The 20931-nt window shown below is 39.6% G+C and overlaps 1 protein-coding gene across 2 annotated transcripts; it reads right to left on the minus strand.

The window, feature by feature from the left end:
* Positions 1-1882: 1882 nt before the first annotated feature.
* On the minus strand, positions 1883-20712 carry LOC141015254 (carnitine O-palmitoyltransferase 1, liver isoform-like). 2 transcript variants are annotated; one of them, XM_073489215.1, is made up of 19 exons: positions 20585-20712; positions 16562-16750; positions 15433-15572; positions 14851-15022; positions 13185-13286; positions 12745-12882; positions 12431-12508; positions 11186-11293; positions 10610-10697; positions 8268-8463; positions 7984-8172; positions 7786-7891; positions 7594-7710; positions 6261-6425; positions 5686-5814; positions 5315-5470; positions 4659-4772; positions 4302-4394; positions 1883-3246 (listed from the first exon to the last, which is right to left on the minus strand). In XM_073489215.1, exons 2-19 carry the CDS (start codon positions 16700-16702, stop codon positions 3121-3123), a joined length of 2358 nt encoding a protein of 785 aa, XP_073345316.1. In that variant the 5' UTR covers positions 16703-16750; positions 20585-20712; the 3' UTR covers positions 1883-3120. The 2 variants fall into 2 exon arrangements, with proteins under 2 accessions (XP_073345316.1, XP_073345317.1); XM_073489216.1 differs by having other exon boundaries at positions 16562-16707; positions 20585-20695.
* Positions 20713-20931: the final 219 nt, after the last annotated feature.

The following is a 20931-nucleotide window of genomic DNA, read 5'->3' on the forward strand; positions in this document are numbered from 1 at the left end:
GACATGAAGAGGCTGGTGGAGATGGCAACAGCCAGTGGTTTGAGAAGTATCTGGATTGGTCTGAAAAAGGATGGGGTGGCGTCCTGGATGTGGTCTGTGGGGGAAGCTCAGACCACTGACTACACTAACTGGGCCAGTCCACCTGATTCCTCTCACAACTGTGGAGGCATGAGGGGTGATGGGAAATGGCTCAGTGCATCCTGTGGAGCAAACCTTCCCTTTGTCTGTCAGGAAGGTACTGACTTCGATGTGACAGTTAGACAGGAAAAATACATTCATTTCCTCGAATCAGGAGCAAACTTGAGTGATGTCGCTCATCCTCTTGATGCTCAGATGCATGGTCTTATTCACTTACTTGACGAGCTTTAGATTATCAACTTTGCAAAAAGAAACAGTTAGCCTGGCACAGTCCAAAGGTAATATAATAATCCAACCAGCATCTGTAAAGCTCACCTTGGTATAATTTATACTCTTTTTAGTAGACACCTTAAATAAAAGAATGAACTGGAAAATGAACATTTTTGAAGTTTTGATCTTTTTTCTTCATCCATTCAATGAAAGTGCAATGTAAATCACTGGAGTATCTCCTTATCACACCTTTAAGTGTACGCAGAAGCTTGAACCACATCTACACGTCTACATGTGTTTTTTCCATCCTCCCCAACCATGTTAATCTTTTCAGTACATTTTGCAATATTCACAGGTGAGGGGTCCAGCAGGATGCATGTTGTTCTTGAAGAGAAGTCTTGGAGAAACGCCCAGGAGTACTGCCGACAGAATTACCACGACTTGGTCGGCGTGAGCAGCCAGACTGAAAATCAGGCCTTACAGCAAATGCTTAATGAAGAGGGGCCGTCAACGACCACATTCTGGATCGGTTTGTTCAGAGATGAGTGGAAATGGTCGGACCAGAGTGACAGTTCCTTCAGATACTGGGCGAGCAATCAGCCAAATAATGATGGACAATGTGCTTTGTATGACACCTCTTACAAGACGTTGTGGGACAGAGGGTGTGGCACCTCATTTCCCTTCTACTGCTATGTTGGTAAGCAACATGTACAGACTTAATGATTGATTTAAAAAAAAGAAAAGAAAGTGAACGTATGCTTGTTGTAATGTATTATTTCTGTTTGTTTAACCACAGCAGTCACAAGGAGGCACATCGTGAGGCTGGAACTGAAGTCAGATTCGTCCTTAAACTTCGGTGATACTGCTACGAGCAAAGCCATTTTGACCCAAGTAAGTTTTTGTTTAATGCTCTTGCTCTTTCGAAACACTGGCAGAGATCAAGAGGTTGTACACCACCAGTGTATACATACCACTATCATAGTAACATACCAGCTACTCTAATTGAATTAAGGTGTGGTTTGAAATACTAATTTTGTCTTTCTTTCATAGATCCAAAAAAGTTTCAAGGGTGTCAGGGTTCAGTGGAGAGTCCAGCCAGATGGGAGGATTTTCAAGAAAAAAGAGTGAAGTCTGCAGTGCCAAACAACACAGTACAATTACTCCTGAACGTCTGTAGGGACACTTTAAATACTCAGATATAATTTGTTGTGTTGATGAGGTGGATCAAATACATCTATGTATATCTATATATCTATGTATATTTATAACATTAAAGTCTGTTTACAGGTGTCGGGGAGTTTTACTGCATATGTGAAAAATCAGTGTAAAAGACTTCATCAAGTGAAAGAGTTGCATTTTGGTTAATGTAGGCACCGAGTTTTGAAAAGAAGAATGTGACTGTGTGAAAAATAAATAAATAAATGCATTTAGAGTCTCTGGTTCTGCTGCATTGATTCAACTTTTTTTTTATCTGTCCATTGAGATTGACTGTAGGAGTATGATGCTAAATGTGAAGCAACAAACAGACACACACTTCTTTAAGAATGACTTTATGTTGTCTCGTAATAATGCGTTAAAAAAGGCTGACAAAAGCAATACAATAAGACAAGCTCAACTGATCAGGAGTGAAAACAAAAAAGGCAATAATCAACGGAGAATAACATCATCTGGAATCTGCATCATCCTTTGTCAAATGACATCTAATCCACATATGACCTGCAGCACTGCTTGAGACTGTAAATCTGCACAATGTGTCCATTACTATAGCTTGCATTGTTATGGTGCTTGTTTCATAACACAGTGATAGAAAATAAAATAAACAGATTTATAGAATAAAATAACTGGGGTTCATTACAGTACAGTTAACTTGATTAAGTTTGAAATGCCTACTGACCACTGAAAGATAAACTGACCTACAATATTTGTATGTACAGTTTGAAAACATGAAATAAAAGTTGGCACTGAATATAATACCAGTCAAACAGTAATGCCAACCTATGAGTCTAACAGAGCCATGTCATTTCACTACATGTATAAACAGCCTGGCACTCTCAGCACAGCATTACAATCATGTGTTTGTATAGAAAGCAGATTTATACATAATGAGTAAACACGGAGAAGTCACAGACTTCTAAGATTTTAAAATACCTGGTGTCACTGTTACAGCAATGTTGCATTCAGACCTCAACAGTTGTGAGTTTTCTCTCCATACTAATGCTCCAAGACTCAGGATGTATCACACATTTCTAATGACATATTCCAAACAAATTCAACAACAGAAAAGTAGTGGCACAAAAAGTTTGGCATATTTAATGGTGTCAAAACTACACTTAAATTTCTTCTAAATGACTCCCTGCACTGAGGGGAGGTGTTAGGAATATCTACCCTAACTTCGAGTGGTGCAGTTTATATCGTCCTTTTTCATAATAATCAAACCCTGTCATCTTTTTACATGGTTTGACTGTTAAAACTAAACTAAACCAATAAACCGTACTGTCCTTGAATGACACTTGAGAATTTGTTTCTTCCTTCTCACACACTTTCCACACAGCAAGTATACATACACAAATACAGATGCAAATCAGTAAAAAAAAAAAAACATCACCTCCATTATATCAGTTTCCCCATGGAGCTGTGTCTTTAATATCATCTGGCTGGCTATAAAATTCTCCCAATGCAGGAGGAAAAAAAACTTCCTTTCCTCACTTCATGGAGTAACATTTATGCTGGCACACCTTCCCTTCAGCATCCGTTCTCCCCTGAGTAAAGCGCCTACAGGTCTTTCTTGACCTCCGGCCGTGTCTTTTCTGTCCTGGTGGGCTCTTTTTGGTTGGGGCTCAGCAGCTGGAGCAGGTCGTGCAGGGCTTTTCTGATCTGAGCACCGAACTTATGGGCATCCTGGAAGGAAAACAGAATAAAGAGTGAGGATACAAATGGGGCAGGGAGAAAAAAATAATAATTTGCATTTTATAAACTTCACAACCTCAAGGTGAAAAAAGCTGTGCTCGAAAAATAAATGTGTTGTTATTGTTGTTGTTAATTTTATTAGATGTTTTTAAACAGTGAGGCTGTAATGCTCAGTTTAACACCTTCATATGCTTAATATTTAAGTAAAGTTAAAACCCAACTCTACAGAAAAAATAAATACTTTAAAAAGACCATGCATACATCTTGATGACTGAAAATACACACATCTTGTCTAATCTATCTAAATAGAAGCAACTTTAAAAAATATAATGCATTCCCAGTGCTCCAGACTAACTTCATCTAGGTGCACCAGCCCATAATTGAGATAATACATTTCAATTTAATTTCTTAACACATGACTGCAAATAGGAATAAAGGTGCAAATACATGTTTTCCTTCATGTATTTCAAAACCACAGCACATGCAACAAGAAATGGCAACACCCTCAATTGTTTAAAAATTAACTGCTGAATTGCAGGCGCACCGGTGCAACTAATGAATATGTTTAGTTGCATTTGACAGATTTTTGAGCGCATGTACGACCAAAATAGTCGCACCCTGGAGCCCTGATAACATACAAATAAAAACAGGGTTGCAACTAATGATAATTTTCACTGTTGATTAACCTGTCAATTACTTTTCAATTACTCGATTAATCGATTAGTTGTTTGGTCTATAAAATGTCAGATAATGGTGAAAAATGTCAATCAGTGTTTCATGTGACGTCCTCGAATGTCTTGTTTAGTCCACAACCCAAAGATATTCAGTTTGCTGTCACAGACAAAATAGAAAATATTCAGATTTAAGGGACTGGAATCAAAGAATTTTAATATTTTTTTCTTTAAAAATGACTCAAAATGATTAATGGATTATCAAAATCATTGATAATTTAATAGTTGACAACTAATCAGTTAATCAATCAATTGTCAGTTTCTTTTCTTCACTCTTCTTATGCAGCGTAAAATTACTGCTTTCATTAAACTCACAGTGTCTGGACACGAGTGCTTGCACGAGATGTGGAAGTTAATCACGTCCTCTCCCAAAACGCTGTAGGCCACCCCATAACCGTCATCAGCCACCTGAAAGAGATACAAACAATATTTAACCTTGTGGCTGCTTAATGAGTATCAATAAAACAAAGCAGAAGCACTTTATATTTCTTCCAGAACTGAAACTGTACAGCCATTAAAAAGGAGCCACTGAGAGAAAGACTGCAACTAGAGTCACTTACAATGCAGTTACATAACAAAACCAGTAGAAATACATTCTAAAATGAACAAATCAGCTTTTATTTCTGCTTAAATGCCTCTTAATGTGACTGAAGTACTGAGGGCAGCACTGACCGGTCCAAAGCCCCCTCCACAGGAGACGTACTCTGGGTGGTTGACCATGTCAAACAGCTCCATCTGCTGGACTGCAGTCTGACTGGTGGACAGACGCCAGGGCTCAGACAGCACCTGAAACACACACAAGAAGCCATTGCATCAGTTCACTGAAGCAGCTGCTGCATATCTCTACTAAAGAGATCAACATTCAGTGGCGTTTAGTATTTCAATTAGATTTTCACACAAGTTCAATGTAAAGGGTCACATTTAATCCAAATCCTTCATATTGAGTCAATGTGAAAAAATGTAATAACTTGGAGTGTAATTTATTACCTGAGACAGATTTGAAATGCATTACTTTTATGTATAACACTTGAATAATAAACACTTGAATAAATACATTATGTTCATTTAGAAGTCCCCCTTAACTCTACATGTAATAACTGAATAAACAGATAAGGTTTGTCTGCATTCATTGAACTTAAGACTAAGTTATTTAATTGTTTCACATTGACTCAAACTCTGCATCAAAAGTGACCCTTACATTGAACTTAAGTAATAAAATTAGATGGGAAAATTACATGTATATACTCAAAGTCAGGTAACTGTTTTGGGCAAAGTTATTTTGTGAGTGCATTCTGATGTAAATAAAGTGACAGAGGAAAGAAATGAACCTCTTTCAAGAAAGGAGATTCCACTCCGAGGTATTTGGACACCACGTAGAGGCAGAAGAGGTGTCTGTCGATACCGCCTCCAGTCATGGCCATTCGGTATAGAAGCTGGTGCTTTTCTGACGCTGAGCGGAACAAACGCCTGCACACATCTGCTGCCTGTTGGAGAATGGCATGAGTGGCACAACTGCTTAGCATACAACACGCTAAAAAAAGCTACTGTATCATTCATGCGAGAGCAACAGGAATTAGATATGATTGTTTACAATGTGGATTTATTTTCATCCTGTGTGTAATAATTATATTCGTCATCAAACAATTCCTCAGTCTGTGCAAAAATGATGAAAATCAAGAAAGAGTTTCCACCATCTCACCTCTCCGCCCTCCAGCGCTTGGACAAAGGCACAGCTCTCATTGGAACAGGAGCGAACGGTCTCTGTCCTGCCCTCCCTGAACAGACGGGTCATGGAGGACTCATACGTCAAACAGAACGTCCTCCGGTCCTAGAACACAAAACTCACATGTAACAAAAAATATTTCCAGTCCCAAAATTCAATGTCCAAATATCCAAATTTAAAGCAGTCTGATTTTCTTTCTGTTAAATTGTCACATGTACAGAGTGCAGGCCCAAAACAACAAACTGCATTTGTGTTGATCATGTAGGTGTATATATGTAGACACCCTGTCGGAAGTGGGTGCACGAGCTCGACCGTGCCTCGAGGGTGTAAATAATATCTTTTCAAATCAATGTGTATGAAGCCCTTTTAATTTTGTTGTTGTTTTTTTACATTTTAAAACAGGTCCCCATCTACTTCACTTCAGGAGAATGCTGCAGCGCTGTTTTGCTGTGTAGCTCCAGAAATGTTTTGTGGAATATGAAACTTTACTGCACTTTACATCGGCATGAGGGTGAGTAGATAATGACTGAGTTTTCATGTTTGAGGCTCACCCTGTAGTAGGCCAACTGAAGAGCCATCTGAATGAAGGCATCTGGACTGACTCGACATTTCTTGACCTTTCCTTTGCCGAAGTCTCGGAAGGCAAACACGTGGAAGTCCACATCGTCAGCTAGAGCCTGGGCCACTGCCAGAGACTGGGAGATCTGCTCCTCACACTGAGACAGACACATCCAAACAGTTTACATCACCAGGACTGAGTAACCTATAACCATATCATTGATTTAAAAAAAAAAAGCCATGGTCATGCAGTCATTTTCAAGACAAACACCCTGTACAACATCCAAGTACAATGCAAACCTTAAACAGAGTTTGACTTTTACGCAAATGTACTTATTCGCTTTCTTGCTGAGTGTTGATTGATTGATACTGCTCTCATGTTTGTACCCTAAATACAGCTCGGCTTGAGTGTTGTCATTACCGTGAGGTTACCAGGCCAACAAGCAGAGACTCCAGGAAGTTACTTCCTCCTAGCCCAAAATACTCTGGCAATGTGAAACCACAACTTTCTTTCAAGTTTCTTTATGACATAGTCAACAGAAATCTAACTTAATCTAAATAACATTTGGAGGTACTGGTAGGTGAACTGTTTGACCTCAGGACAGAGCCAAGCCACTTTGTTAGGCTAACTGCTGATCTTCTCATCTAAATCTCTCCAAAACAAAAAACAAATAAGCATATTAAAAAAAATATTGAACTATTTCTTTTTAAAAATACAGCATCTCTACATTTGATCTTCCAAATTTTACATTTGGTCAACAATAGTACATTTGTTCTCTTTTAAGTAGTTTAGGCTGGTTTGAAAAAGCTATTTCTCACTGTGAAAGACAAAATCAACAAAATAAGATTTAAACAACACAACATAACTCAAAGGCACTCTCTTCTAATATCTTAAAATGCCTTTATTGTCATGGCACGGTCATGTTAGACCTTAAAAACAAGCCTTCACACCTTTGTCAGTGTGCCTTGGAGTTTTTTTTGTGATTTATGTCTGTCTATCCAAAGTGCACCTCTAACAAATTCAATTTGAGTCCAGGAAGCATGCCTTCCCCTACATTTGTTAATGTAAACCAAATAAGGTGTTTGCATGCTACTGTACCCATTTACATTTGGAATAATCAAATCGGGACTAATTGTGATCTTACAATTTTAATGTGAGCACAATGTAAATTATGATATAATGGTGATAAGCTAAAGGAAATGAGAGAGTGGAAGAACGAACACCAATGCTGGAGAGGTGCTGACCACGATGAAAGTACAGGTGTGAAGGGAGAAGTTAGCTAAAGGTGTCAAGGAATTGAGGGAAATGAGTGAATGATAACTAACTTCTGGAGGGATCTCCCAGTTCAGCTTCTGTGGCCGTGGTAGTGATGAATCCACTTCTCCTTTGCAGTGACCCTCTGTGTTGTATCCAAGCTGGAAACAGTCGGTGGCCAAGGTGTACTGCAAACACACAACAATTATTAAGTGACGGCCTCGACAACAGTGTGCAACCTGTCTTTCTTTCATGTGACTTACCTCCCATACATGTGATAACACCGGGGCATCAGCCCACGAGTGCTCTGCATTGATGCCATTCTTTCCATTCTTGTAGTAAACAACAGAGAAGGACTTATCAAACCACCTGCAGGACAACAAGATAATGACTGAAGGCTACAATTCAACAACTTAACATGACATCTTCACAAGGCAGTGATCAGTTCTGTGTGAAATTACCTGTCATAACATTTCCCATGTAACAAGGATTTGGCGTAGCAGTCTAAACTAGCTGCTGGGTCATCTCCCATCATGCCCTGTTCATCATCATCCAGAGTCACAAAGAAGGCGGCTTTCTCAATGCAGTCCAGAGAGCGTTTGTTGACCCCACTGCTGAAATACTCCGCTCTGGCTTTAGCCCATGGAATTCTGGGAAATATTTCAGGAAAAGGTGACAGTTCATTAAGGATGCAGTGTGCTGCGTGGTCCACGTGATTCAAGCACTGGTGGTTTGTCACGCTGACCTGTCTCCAGCAGTCAGGGCCCCAAGTTTGGCCTCTCCTTTGGCAGGAGGGGCAGGGTCGTCGAGGATCCTCTGAATCTGGAATTCAATCTCCCTCGGGGAGAGGAGTCTGCCTGCCTGGTACACCCAGAGACGAAAGTAGCGACCTCTGTGGTATACCGCCACGTAGTCACTGTCCTGCCAATGCTGCACAGAGTCTTCACACATGAGAAAGAGGAAGAAAGACTGTAAATATTTTCTTCATCGAGTCGGAGATGATGCATTTACATTACAGATTTATGTGTGCCTTGTGCTTTGGTGTATTCAAAACCTGAATGTGTATTTTCGAACTTCTTTTAACTTTTTTAACTCAACTCTCTCTGTCTAAACTTTTGCCGGGAACATTTTATTAGCAGGCTTTAAGTGCCAGATTCAGTGAACCATCAACAATTCAACTTCCCTCAACAAATACAGTCAAGGTTTACTTGAATCTACTTAACCCCCAACCTGCTGCAGTGACATTAGGGCTCATCCAGACCAAATCAGGCGCCGCAGAGAAAATGCAAGTCCAACCATTTATTTTGAATGTGCATTTCAGCTGCGGCAGTGCGGACCACAGGTCGACAAATGACGTGACGATCAGACCAGCCTGTCAACAGTATCGTTGTTCAAGCTGTTGACACAGGTTTTATAAAATGACACTATAAATACAGCCTACTACTGTAAAGCTTATAATGGATGTTTTTCATGGTTCAAGTGCTGGTTGACATGTTTGGTGTCAGGGTGATGCAGATACTAAAAACATTTAGAGGTCCACCAGAATTTCTATCATGTTGCTTGGTACGTAATTAATATTATTAATCAATATTCAGGGAAATAAATGTAACTAAAAGAAAAAACAAATTGTACTTATTTATTTCCTAATTTCTTGTTAATCAAAAACATAATTTCAATACCATAATTTCTGCCCTGCACTAATCACCGCAACACCTGCTGTGGTCTCAATACAGCCTTACTCACTGGCCACAAACAGAAGACTGCATTTTCACTGGATAGAAAGTTAAGTATGTTTAAATATAAAAAATCTTGAAAAACAGAAACCCTCCTTCCACCACCCACTGAATGAAGGCTAAAAACAACAACCACACAGTAAGATGCCTGAGATGTTTTTCCTACATCCCTGGCACACCCTGTTAGAACGACTCTGCTGCCAGAATGAAAAGGACGCTCGTTACGGGCACAAATGATTAAGTTCTTATCCTATGCAAACACTTGACACACTAGAGCACATTTAACTGAGTTGAGATGAAGGTGAAATGCCTTCAACCTCACAATACAACTCAAACAGATCGTTTTATATTAACCTAGCCTACCTTGTATTAACAGGCTGACTGAGGTGACTCTAAACGGATATAACTGAAGGCCTACTTAACAAATGCAGGAATGAAGAGATATTGTAGGAGGTTTGACTAAAGGTCAGAGCTGCAATACTGAAAGCAATTCTGGTTTCTAATCCAAAATGACTGACAGGGTGACTATCTAGATGTTGGCACATCGATGTGATGGACAGGGAACATTTATCGTATATGAGACAGGTGTGTATCTTCATTTTTGATCATACACAGTAAAAAATGTTAAGCACTTTTCTATTGTTATCGTATTGGATTGACATTTAGAGATCTAAAGCTAGAATTTGGCCAATTGTGTAAAAATATAAATACTACCTGTTAGTGTTCCAGGGATTCGACAAGTGTCAAACATCCGCTCAAATTGATAGGAACAGCAAGGAACTGCAGACCTCAACAACCACTGAGCAGGATAAAAAAGGATGGGCCAGTACAAAAAAAAACCAAGAGGACACAAAAAGGATGGTAGAAAAAAAATACAGGAGAGAACCAGGGGAGAGAGAGAATAAAAAGATGAGAAAACAAAACGTGTGGGCAGAAGAAAATAGACATTAGTTGGAGACGGACCCTTTCCAGAAAACCCAGACAGATCTGAGATGAGACCAGAAGGTAAGAGGAGACTGATGAGAGCTGACAGGATGGGCTGTGCAGACGTATTATGACTCAGTGAATCACGACACCTTGCTTCTTGACACCACACACACACACTCATGCACACACACACACACACACAATTTTCTATCCCACACTTCAACTTCAGAGGGTTCAGACACCTTCAGTATGCCTCATCATCTCTGAGGCAGCGGTGTGTTAGCACTGCTCACTAAAGTGAGGGCAGAACTGGTGCAGGATTTCTGGTTGAAGCCAACTGGCATCATGTATCATATCTATATCAGCACTGTGTGAAACGCCACGTCGTCACAGTATCTTCGTGTGTGTACATGTCTTGTCATTTTACCGGTCTCCTCTCCAGGAGTGCGTGTGGTGCTGAAAATCCTCTCACACTGAGCTGCACACAGAGGAATGACAGTGCCGGGTATACGACTCTGGGAAACGTAGAGGAGAAGGAGAAGGAGAGGAGAAGGCAAAGGGCATAAGGAAAAGAACAGAGGAGAGCAGTGGAGGAAACGAAGAGTCAAGCAAAAAAGGGAGAATGTTTTGAAACGAGGAAAGAGAAATCAAGCAAGCGGGAGAGAGGTTGAAAGGAGAAGAAAAGAAAGAGGTGAGAGAGATGAGCATGGTATGAGAACATGAGGGAAATGTCTTCACATAAACATGAAAACTAAATAAATGAATGGCGATGCACATGCTGTCTACCAAACACACATACACTGATGGATGGATGATACTCACACAGTCAAAACACCTGAGTTTTTACCAGCATATAGCAAACTGAATGCTCCACAAATATCTCAATGTCTCAAAATCTGAGACATTTGATTAACAAGTCTTCTGTTGCCATAGCAAAGAGACATGAATAATGAACGCCTCCGCGTACATGGAGCAGCAGAGGTTGACTGGTGGCTAAACTCACAGGTTTGATCGCTTCTCTGTTGAGTTTGCGGCGGTATAGGAAAAACGCATGGATGCTGTTCCCTGCCCGGGCCGCCTGGATGGGCGTGGGTGTCACGTACAAGAAGTCCTGAGGAGAAACAGAAACAGGAAGTCAGGTGAAGGTATTAACCCGAGTGATTATCATGAGGCCTGCACAATATGAGTAAAAACTGGTGTGCAATAGCATTCAATATTGTGATAAGGTATGACTTGCTATGAATAAACAAACATTAAAGGGTATTGTAAGTAGAACGTGACCAGCACCCGATTTTTAGGGCCAATGTTGACACCGATATCAGGGAATGAAATATTCCAATACCAATATATAGGCTGTTGTACACACATTTTTTGTAATGTGGTTATTAAACACTTGAGACAAAAATATGTGACAAAACGGGATATTTTACAGTTTAACAATAAACTTCATTGTTTATTCACAATGAAGCTGTCAATGTTTAATAAACATCACTGTATAATTACATGTAGATTTTCATACTGTTATAAGTATATTACTACACTCTATAGGTGTATTACAGTTATGGGTGCGATTATCATGTGCAACTGCCTCTCTTAATCTTATCTGTGTGTGAAAGGTGAATAGAGTGTATATAATCTTTATTATTTTTATCTTTATTTTTCTATTCTTCTATTTTGTCTTGCTTTGGCTCCTGTCACTTTTATCTGTCACTTTTTTTCCTCTGCCAACCACTCTTTTTTCACATCGTGAGGACGATAAAAATACAATCTGTCAACACTAATAACACTAATAATCATCCAAACGAAAAGGTCTGCAAACATGCCTGAGATTAAAGAATAAAGATCCAAGTCCTTCTTGGAGAGTTTAAGTTCTCTTACTCCATTACCATTGCTAGGTTCCCTTATTTAATAAAGAACTGTTTAAGAAACATGCTTGAGGAAATAGTTGAGTGTGAATGTTTGAGAAACCACAGCGAAAAAATATTCACACAACACTGCATGTGTACATTATTAAAAGGCAAAAACAGGAATACCCATCTTAGTCTAATAAGCAGTAACACACAATTATATCCATTGTGTTTTTGTCCTCATGACAAATAAACACCAACATATGAATGAATATCTAACTATCTAAAGCCATAAAACAGAGTAAATGCACCTGTAAGGTAAAATCAACATGTCAGACATTAAACTGAATCAAATTTAGAAAGAGGACTACACCACCAAAAAGATAAAAGGATTTTCATACCATGCCATAATAATTACTGTTGACCATTATTGGGCTGCGTCCACGAAGATAAACATATTCCTCCCACCAGTCACTGACCTGAAAAATAAAAAATAAAAAAACACACAGATATCCATGTGAGGAAGCTAATATTGCAGCCAACTGGCACTCACAATCACTTGCATATTCAGACAGGATAAATAATTCAAACCACAGAGCCTAACAAAGATATACATTGTTAATGGGATTTTAAATTGCCTTTGGACTGCTTTGCTACTTTTAAGTGACGTGTGAAGTAGCCACACTTCAGCAGAGTGTCACGGTCGGCCACTTACATAGTTGGCGGCCCAGAGAGCTTTGAGTTTGAGGTACCACTGCAGGCGGTTACCGAGGCTGCTCTCGAACTCTGCGGCCAGATTGGTCATGCGTTCATATTCTGTATCGTCCATCAGCGAACGCACGGATTCCAAGTACTAAACAAACAAACAAAAAAAAAAAAACATTTCAATAAATATAACAAGTAGCACAATTGGTGAAATTTCCTACCATTATAACTACATCTAATTCTGCTGATATAATACCACATCTCCTTTTATCTGTCAAATATACATTCTTATGCTTCTTCTAAACCAGCTTGCAGGCAGATAATAAAAAAAAAATACAATAACAAAAGGAAATTTGGTGCAGAAAATGATGATTGTGAGAAAGCGATCCATCTGTTTCATGGTCAGCGAGCAGCGTGTTGTCATTTCCTCTACTTGGTGTGAAGTCTCACCCTCTTGACTGTGTCCTTGATGGCAGGCACAGGCAGGTTTGGCAACGAACCCTGGTAGCTGTAGAGCAGAGGCTTTCTGCCAGAAAAGATCCGCACCAGCGCCTGGCAGAGAAACACAAGCATTCAGACAACAGATACACAGACCAAAGTGAGGATACACCTAAGGCTTAATATTTATTGTTTTTTTTGGGGTTTTTTCTACAAGTAGTTTTGCAGAATATCATAAGAATTAGATATTAAGATAATTCTGTGTGATTTCAAAGGGAATTGCAGTATTTTTAAACCTGGGCTGTATGTTTACATAGTTTGTTGTGTAAATGACTAATAGGTACAAGAAGTTTTGGAATTGGTCCAGTAGATCGCCTCAGCCAGTTAGATGTGAAAACATTCTGCTTCTACATGCTGTTTTCCCCTGCTGCCTCTCTCATGTCCGCCCTCCCTCTCGCTTTCCTGATATTTTCACCTCTAACTGGGTACATTAAGGGTTTATTTCAACCAAAACAGACTTGGTGAAAGACTAACCAAGATGGTTTTGTTGATCTTTATTTTGTTTCAAGTGATTTTAAATCAAATGTTTTACAATGATAAAATTACTGGTTCTGAAAATAGAGCTTCGTGGATCTGGCGAGAGCGACATAGCGGCTGTTTCTGGCTAAACAAAAAGGATCTTGGTATTTAACGAAAAGGTCAATCTCTGTAGGGATCCTTTCCATAATGCTGTCAGACACTCAGAATGATAATCTCATCCTGTCAGTGGCAAAAATAAGCACTTTTATTGGACGTACTTTGACGGTCGAAGTTGTCCTTAAGGATTAAGTCGTAGCCATTGCAGCCCGTGTTGTGGATGAGGGCTGAAGCAATCTACTGGCTGCAGTTCCAAAACCTTTTGTGCTGATTAGTCATTTAGACACCTAAAAATGTAAATGTGGTGCCCAGGTCCATTAGTATTTAGACCTACTTAGAGGGACTCATTTCCATTTTCCTCTTATCTAGCTCTTCACTTCAAATAACTTGAAACTTTTTTTAAACAAAACTAATATTACAGCCTCACAGGTTATGCCTCCGTGCACCTGTCAGGGTGCTGTTTCTGAGCTATGGCAATGAATAATGGCCAGAACATTTTTTGATGACGTCACATACAGTTAGATATAAAATATCATAACGTCATCATTTCATCTTATTAGACATTTGTCGGAAATTTTGTCCTAATTATTGTATGAATTCTTGAGTTATGTTGTTTTGTGAGGTCACACTGACCTTCGATCACCAGAAAAAAACTAATCAGTTCATCCTTGAGTCCAGGTGGATATTTGTGCCAAATCTGAAGAAATTCCTTCAAAGTATTCCTGAGATATCACATTCACAAGGATGGGACGTTCAGATGTACCCACAATCCGACGCATTAAAATCATTTGTCGCTTAAGTACAGTAAACAGGGTTTTACTAACAACACTTAAACAATATGAAACTTTAAAAAAAATAAATATGATGAGCTTTAGATCGCATTACATGACACTGTACTAACTGTATTTATAACAACAGCATATAAAAGCATCAGTATTCAGTGTCCCCTCAAGCTGCATACCAAAGATCACATAACTGGCAAACAGTAAGAGTTACGGTAAGTTTACATTAAGAAGTGAAAGAGATGTGAAACGACACTGACCACCCAGACTTTGGTGGTGTTGGACATCTTGCCGTGCTGCTCGAATATCCAGCGGTGGTAAGACAGGAGTTGTTTGAGGCACAGGCGCATGGTGAAGATGAGCAGGAGCCACAGCATGGTGCTGAAGAGCACTGCTGACACCAACGCCTGGCACTGGGAGCTCATAGACTGGCTGAGAATGGTGGGAGAAGATGGACAGATGGATACATGGGAAGTTATAGAATAAAGACACCGCACATAAGGTTGAGTGGGAAGAGAAACAACAAATATCTTTATCTTAATTCATTACGGTATTATCAAGCTAGGAATTGTCCCATTTCTATCTTTTCCAAATGATGGCTGTAAGTGATATCCCTTAACTTTAAAGTAAATGTGGTTTATATGAAGAGAACAGTGTCAAAGAGAAAGGAACAAGAAGGGGTGGGGTAAGGCTTATTTAAACCACACTAAACATTTACACCATATACCGATCTCTCTGTGACACAATGTACAATCAGGAAAAGGGAACATTTCATGTCTGCAGGGGTGTGAGTCAAGACATTAATCATTAACTTTAACCATGGAGTCATGAGATGTGTTTACCTGACTGGCAGGTGCTCCTGTATCTTGGCTATGAGTCCCATGGAGGGGTCGGAGCGAGTGTACATAGTAGCCAGGATTGCTATGACCACAAAAAGCCAGGACGAGGGACTAGCAGGATAAACCCCTGTTATCACACTGTTCTGTTAACATGAGAGAAGACAGGTTGATTTTAAATCCCATTCGTCCAGTTTACAATCACTACACAGACATGCACACTGAAAATTCAGTTCAGATTAAGGCAATTCATGTCATGTAAATGCTCAGTTCTGACCGTCTAAACTGCATTTAACTCGGAGTCAGACATTAACTAGTTAACTTGACAAATTAAGGAAAATTTAACTTTAAATTTAAGGCTTTTGCAGGACGTGCTTGTCCGACATGAAATGCTTACACACCACAGATCACTTCAATCATTCCTCATGCTGCTTTCAAAAACGAATGAGCGATGGAAGTGAGGATCAGACAAAGTTATGAGGACACCCACAGTGTCAGAGAAAACTCAGACAAAAAAAAAACAGAGACAAGTGATCTTTTTCAGAAGTGCCCTGTATTCAGCATTTCAATTTAAAATGTCCAGTGTGTAGGATTTAGGAGAAGTGGAATATGGTATTCATAATTATGTTTTCATTCATGTATTATTACCGTAAACAAAGAATCATGCTTTCGTTCCCTTGGAGGGAGCGGGTCTGCTTCCAAGGAGGCTGCCATGTTTACACAGTAACCCAGAGCAGACAAACCAAACACTGGCTCTAGAAAGGGACTGCTGTTTTCTGTGTTTTTAGCGGCCACAGCAGGGTGAGACGAGGGGCGTTCACTTGATGGCAAACCTCACCGCTAGATGCCACTAAATCTTACACACTGGACCTTTAACCATTATATACAATATAAAGGACCGCAATTGAGTTAAAACACCACAATTAGACAACAACTATAAAGGAAAACTAGCAGTGAGAAGTAGCGAGATACAAACCTGCAAATTGAGAAGACTGATCAGAATTAATAGAGATAATAATAATCTAGATCATTATATGGGCAGGCCAACAGAAAAGAATACTTTAAAGACTCCTCAGCATTTAACTCTGGTACAGAAGCGAGTGCTGACATGCAAAGAAGTGCAGAGTGGAGCTACCTTGAGTCTGATGAGACGCTTCTTCCAGGAGCGCACACCAGAGAGGTAGATCTCAGTGAGGGCCTGGTGGGACAGTCGCACGTCGATGCCCTCCGGAGTGACGGTGAACTGAAAGGCCACCGCCTGGTGGGCTTCTGCCATGATTACTGGGCACGAAGAGAAGGACAATTGAAATAGTCAGCCAACAACCTAAGGGCGAGAAAGAATGTGTGTCTTGACACAGAGCTGTCAAACCTCAGACACTTCAGACAAAAACTCCTGGTTGGATTACTGGCAATATAAACATACAGGATTAGCAGGTTTAACATGATTGTAAAAAAACGATTATTCTCCTTAATCATCATCTTAATCAACAAAAAATAATGAAATCTTCTGTCAGACAATAAGATAATTCGTCTGTAGTTAGAAACAGAACACAAAACAACTGATGAGACCTCCAATGTGACATTTAGGTACCCGGGGGGCAGATTACAACGAAGGGCACATGGGTAGGAGCATTTAACGGGCGCTTTTTAGTGCTTTTTATACCATGAAATGACCCACTTAATAACACTGAGGACTGTACGCACGCTGTCAACAAGAAAAATATACAAAACAATGTTAACTTTAGCTTTGTGATCACAATTCATATATGCAACTGCACTGCAGCAGCTGATGGCAAACTGAATCCTGAAGGTGGAAGCTGTGAAGAAACTGATTCATCAATCTGGTGATGAATTGCAAAACGTGTGTGTGTGTGTGTGTGTGTGTGTGTGTGCCTAACAAAAACACATCCCTCTTATGAATGAGCATTTTTTTAGAGAAACTCAAAAGAGACAGATTATTCATGAGTCCCTTTCAAAAGCAAAGTCAGCTTGAAACTGATACAGTCTGATGGGAAATCGCTGACTGGCTGCTGATGCGATCGGGTATTTTTGTTTAAGGCAATAACTGCATCTCTTCACAAAGAGAATTGATTTTCCTCCACAAATAGGCTATGGATAATGCCCCGAGGTTTAGTCACTGTGACACTGGACTGCACCCATGTGGAGAACACGTCCGCTCTTGTTGTGTGCGTTAAAAAAAAAAGGCAAAAACACACACACACACACATTTCCCTCATCGTCCCCAGATACCATTGAGGTTCTGCTCTTTAGGTCAGATCTGGCAGATACAGTCAGTAGAGAAGTCAGTCTGACAGACTAACAGCAGTACATTTCAGATTGTTTCTTCCAGTGCCAATGCAAACACAGACAACACAACACACCTGCTCAGTTCAGGTCAACTGCGTGCACACCAAAAGAGCCTATTAATTCTATTAACAATATCCCTTTCACGGGAATGTAAATGTCTGGGGAGCTTAATGTGCATTAGCATCTCTGTCTTTAATTGCCAATTCATTTCATGGCTTAACTGTTGTAGTTTTAAAAAAGACTGCCAGACAATTAAACAGCTTAACAATGATATTTTTGATCAGGCTACAGATATAGTATAACTTAATAGAGTAATTAATAAGGCGCATGGGCTATAAATGGTTACATCTGTTCAGTTAAGGTTTTTTTTTTTACTGACTGTATTTTTCTTTTACTTGCTTGTTTTAAAGACTAAACAACAACTTTTTGCATTCTGATCTTTGGAAAACATGCAGACAGAAAGCGAGAGGCTCAACAGTAGACAGTGAGGTCGGAGCAGGATGTAAGGACAGAGGAATGTAGGAGAACTATGTGTAAACTAGATTAAAAGGTAAACACCAAAGGAAAAGTATGAACAAAATACATTTTCCAGCCTGACACCTCACAAAACAGGCAGGTGGCTCCTGCTGCTTCTCACTAACTTATGATAGATGATTCTAGTTTTGGTAGATAGCAGCACTGATTTTTACAGTCGTGTAATAAAATACAGAATTAATGGAAATTATAGTTCTGTTAAAGTGAGATACTTTAAACAACTTCAACCATGTATCTGCATATTTTTTTCAACGAGAGCATCTAGCTGAAAAAAGCTTCACATTTAAATCCCTCCAACTACTGTTTGATTGCAGTCGTTTGCTATTATGGCTGTGTGCCCTGCAGGAAAGACAGTTCCAGTAAGGAGTAACTGGAAAGTAATGGTTTGGTAAAAGTGATACTATTCTTCACACACACAGAATCACAGCGAAAGATGTATAAGAAAAGACAGAAGATAAATTGAGATGTATGTTATTGTATCATGCCCAATTATGGCAACCAGGGAAAATGTAATACGGTCAGGTTACTGTTAGTGTGCTCATGCTCACCTTGTGGACACAATCACATAATTCAAGACAAACATATGAGAAACAAAATATTCTTGAATTTCAAATCTGAATGATGTGTTATTTTCATACTATTAATCACCAAAAACATACAAAAATCCAGCACAACCAGTAAGATGATTAGCCAAGGTTATATGCTGGCCACTGTTGATATATTCTCATAAGAGGTTGATATCACTATAAAATAAAGCAGATTTGAATGTAAAATGAGACACTGATTAAGTCAATTAAGTGTCTGAGCCAGCCTCCGTAAATAAAGTTTATTATTAGAACAGAACTATTTTTTATAAATTCATAAGAAATGTGGCCACATATAATGTTAGATTTTAAGGAGCACTGTGTAGGTTTGGGGAAGAAATTTTAGAAGAGAAAAATCTTCATTGACTGATTGTTTTTATGCCTAAAGAAACTGAATAAACAAACTATCTTTGTTTTCATGACTGAATAAAAAGAGCTGTTTTACTTTGTTTATATCTGGCAGACCCTGCCACCTTACTAGCTTCAAACTATTTTCTGGGGATCTTATTTTCGTCCGAGAACAGCTTGTTTATTCAGTTATGGAACATTTTAATATTTCTCAGTTTGTATTATTACCTCAGTAATAATGTAAATATTAAAATTCTGAGTTTGAACTTCAAAACTACACAGTGCCCCTTTAATGTTTCCTTGTTACAGTAAGGCTAGTCCCTTATAAACATGACATCCCAGGTAGGACACTCCTTGTTATTATGAAAACATGCTTTACTGGCCTTTGCTGTAGAGGTCCCACGGTCTGAATCTCTGGCAAAATAACTATCATTTGTAAAATCCTTTCATCAAATTTGATTCTTTAAGATCTGCCTGGCTTTTATCAGGTTTACTGAAACACTTCTAACTTTGTTTTAGAGTGCTATACTCTGTATAAATAAAGTTATTCCTCTTCAGTGGAGGAATGCAAGGGTGTACACAGGTATGTCAGCAGAGTGTAAGCTAGCATGAGTCCTTTTAAACATACTGAGTGGACTGTAAATCCCTTTACATCCAGACATTACAACTACAAAGCACTGTAAAAGCTCTGGTAAGCCAGTGTCTTATTTATTGTGAGTGTTTTATGAGGAGGGGATGGGCAGAGATCTGTGCATGTTTCAGTGTTTCACAAGCAGAGGTCTTCTGACTGGAAGTAGCTAATGTGTAAACTCTTTAGAGAAACATTAGTGAAGCCATACACTGCATCAATGAGCATATAAGGCAGAAATAATAGGACAACTTCCAAAACGTATGTCAACAAACAAAGCAAATAACGGTTAGGCTGACATTTTAGCCCTTTCAGCCAGGTCAGCTCATGTCAGAGAGCAGGTAGGGATTTGAAAAAAGCTTGTTATAGCTAGCTAACGCTTATGAAATGAACCAAAAAACGTCCTGTTTGTTTCTGTCGTGAACACAAAGTGGAATTTGATTCAGCAGTAGGAAATCATCTTTACATTTAACATCAGCCATCACCCTCGTATTCTTGTGAATATTTCTGGCAGCTACGCACTATTGTTAGCTATTATGCTAACTTACAATCGTGAAGAGCTGATTGATAGACGTGAACGCTAGCTGACGTTTTAATTACAGTATGAAATGCAATGCTAGCAGCTGCTATAGCAGCTAGCCGAGCGCCCAGCCCAGTGTGTGTAGCCGATAGCGGTTATTACCGCTCAGAGGAGAGGCGACTTGTGTCTTCACAACGCACTACAGCACCGTGGCACAGCGGAAGCCTGTTAGCATACCTGTTGTTGTTGTTTAGGAAATGTCGACAGTCCAGAGCAGAAGAAACCGACTGTTAACTTCTGACGTCGACCCAGTGCTCGGTGCCTGCAGCTGTATCTGAGGTCTGTGGTGTCCCTCCCCTCGACTGACTGAACAACTGTACTACAGATGATCGCCTGGATGGAGCTGATGCTGCCTTCAGGGGCTGTCGGAAATGTTGCAATCATGCAGTGGCAGCGAGTTCTCATGTTACGTTTACGGCACGGAGAGGTATAGGAGCCTGTGTCAACAGCTGAAATTACAAAATATGTATTTAGCTGGCTTTCTATGTAAAGGGTGCCCAGATGTTTTCCATTAAAGTGCCAAA

Source organism: Pagrus major, chromosome 20 (assembly GCF_040436345.1).
Source record: "Pagrus major chromosome 20, Pma_NU_1.0".
Classification (NCBI taxonomy): domain Eukaryota; kingdom Metazoa; phylum Chordata; class Actinopteri; order Spariformes; family Sparidae; genus Pagrus; species Pagrus major.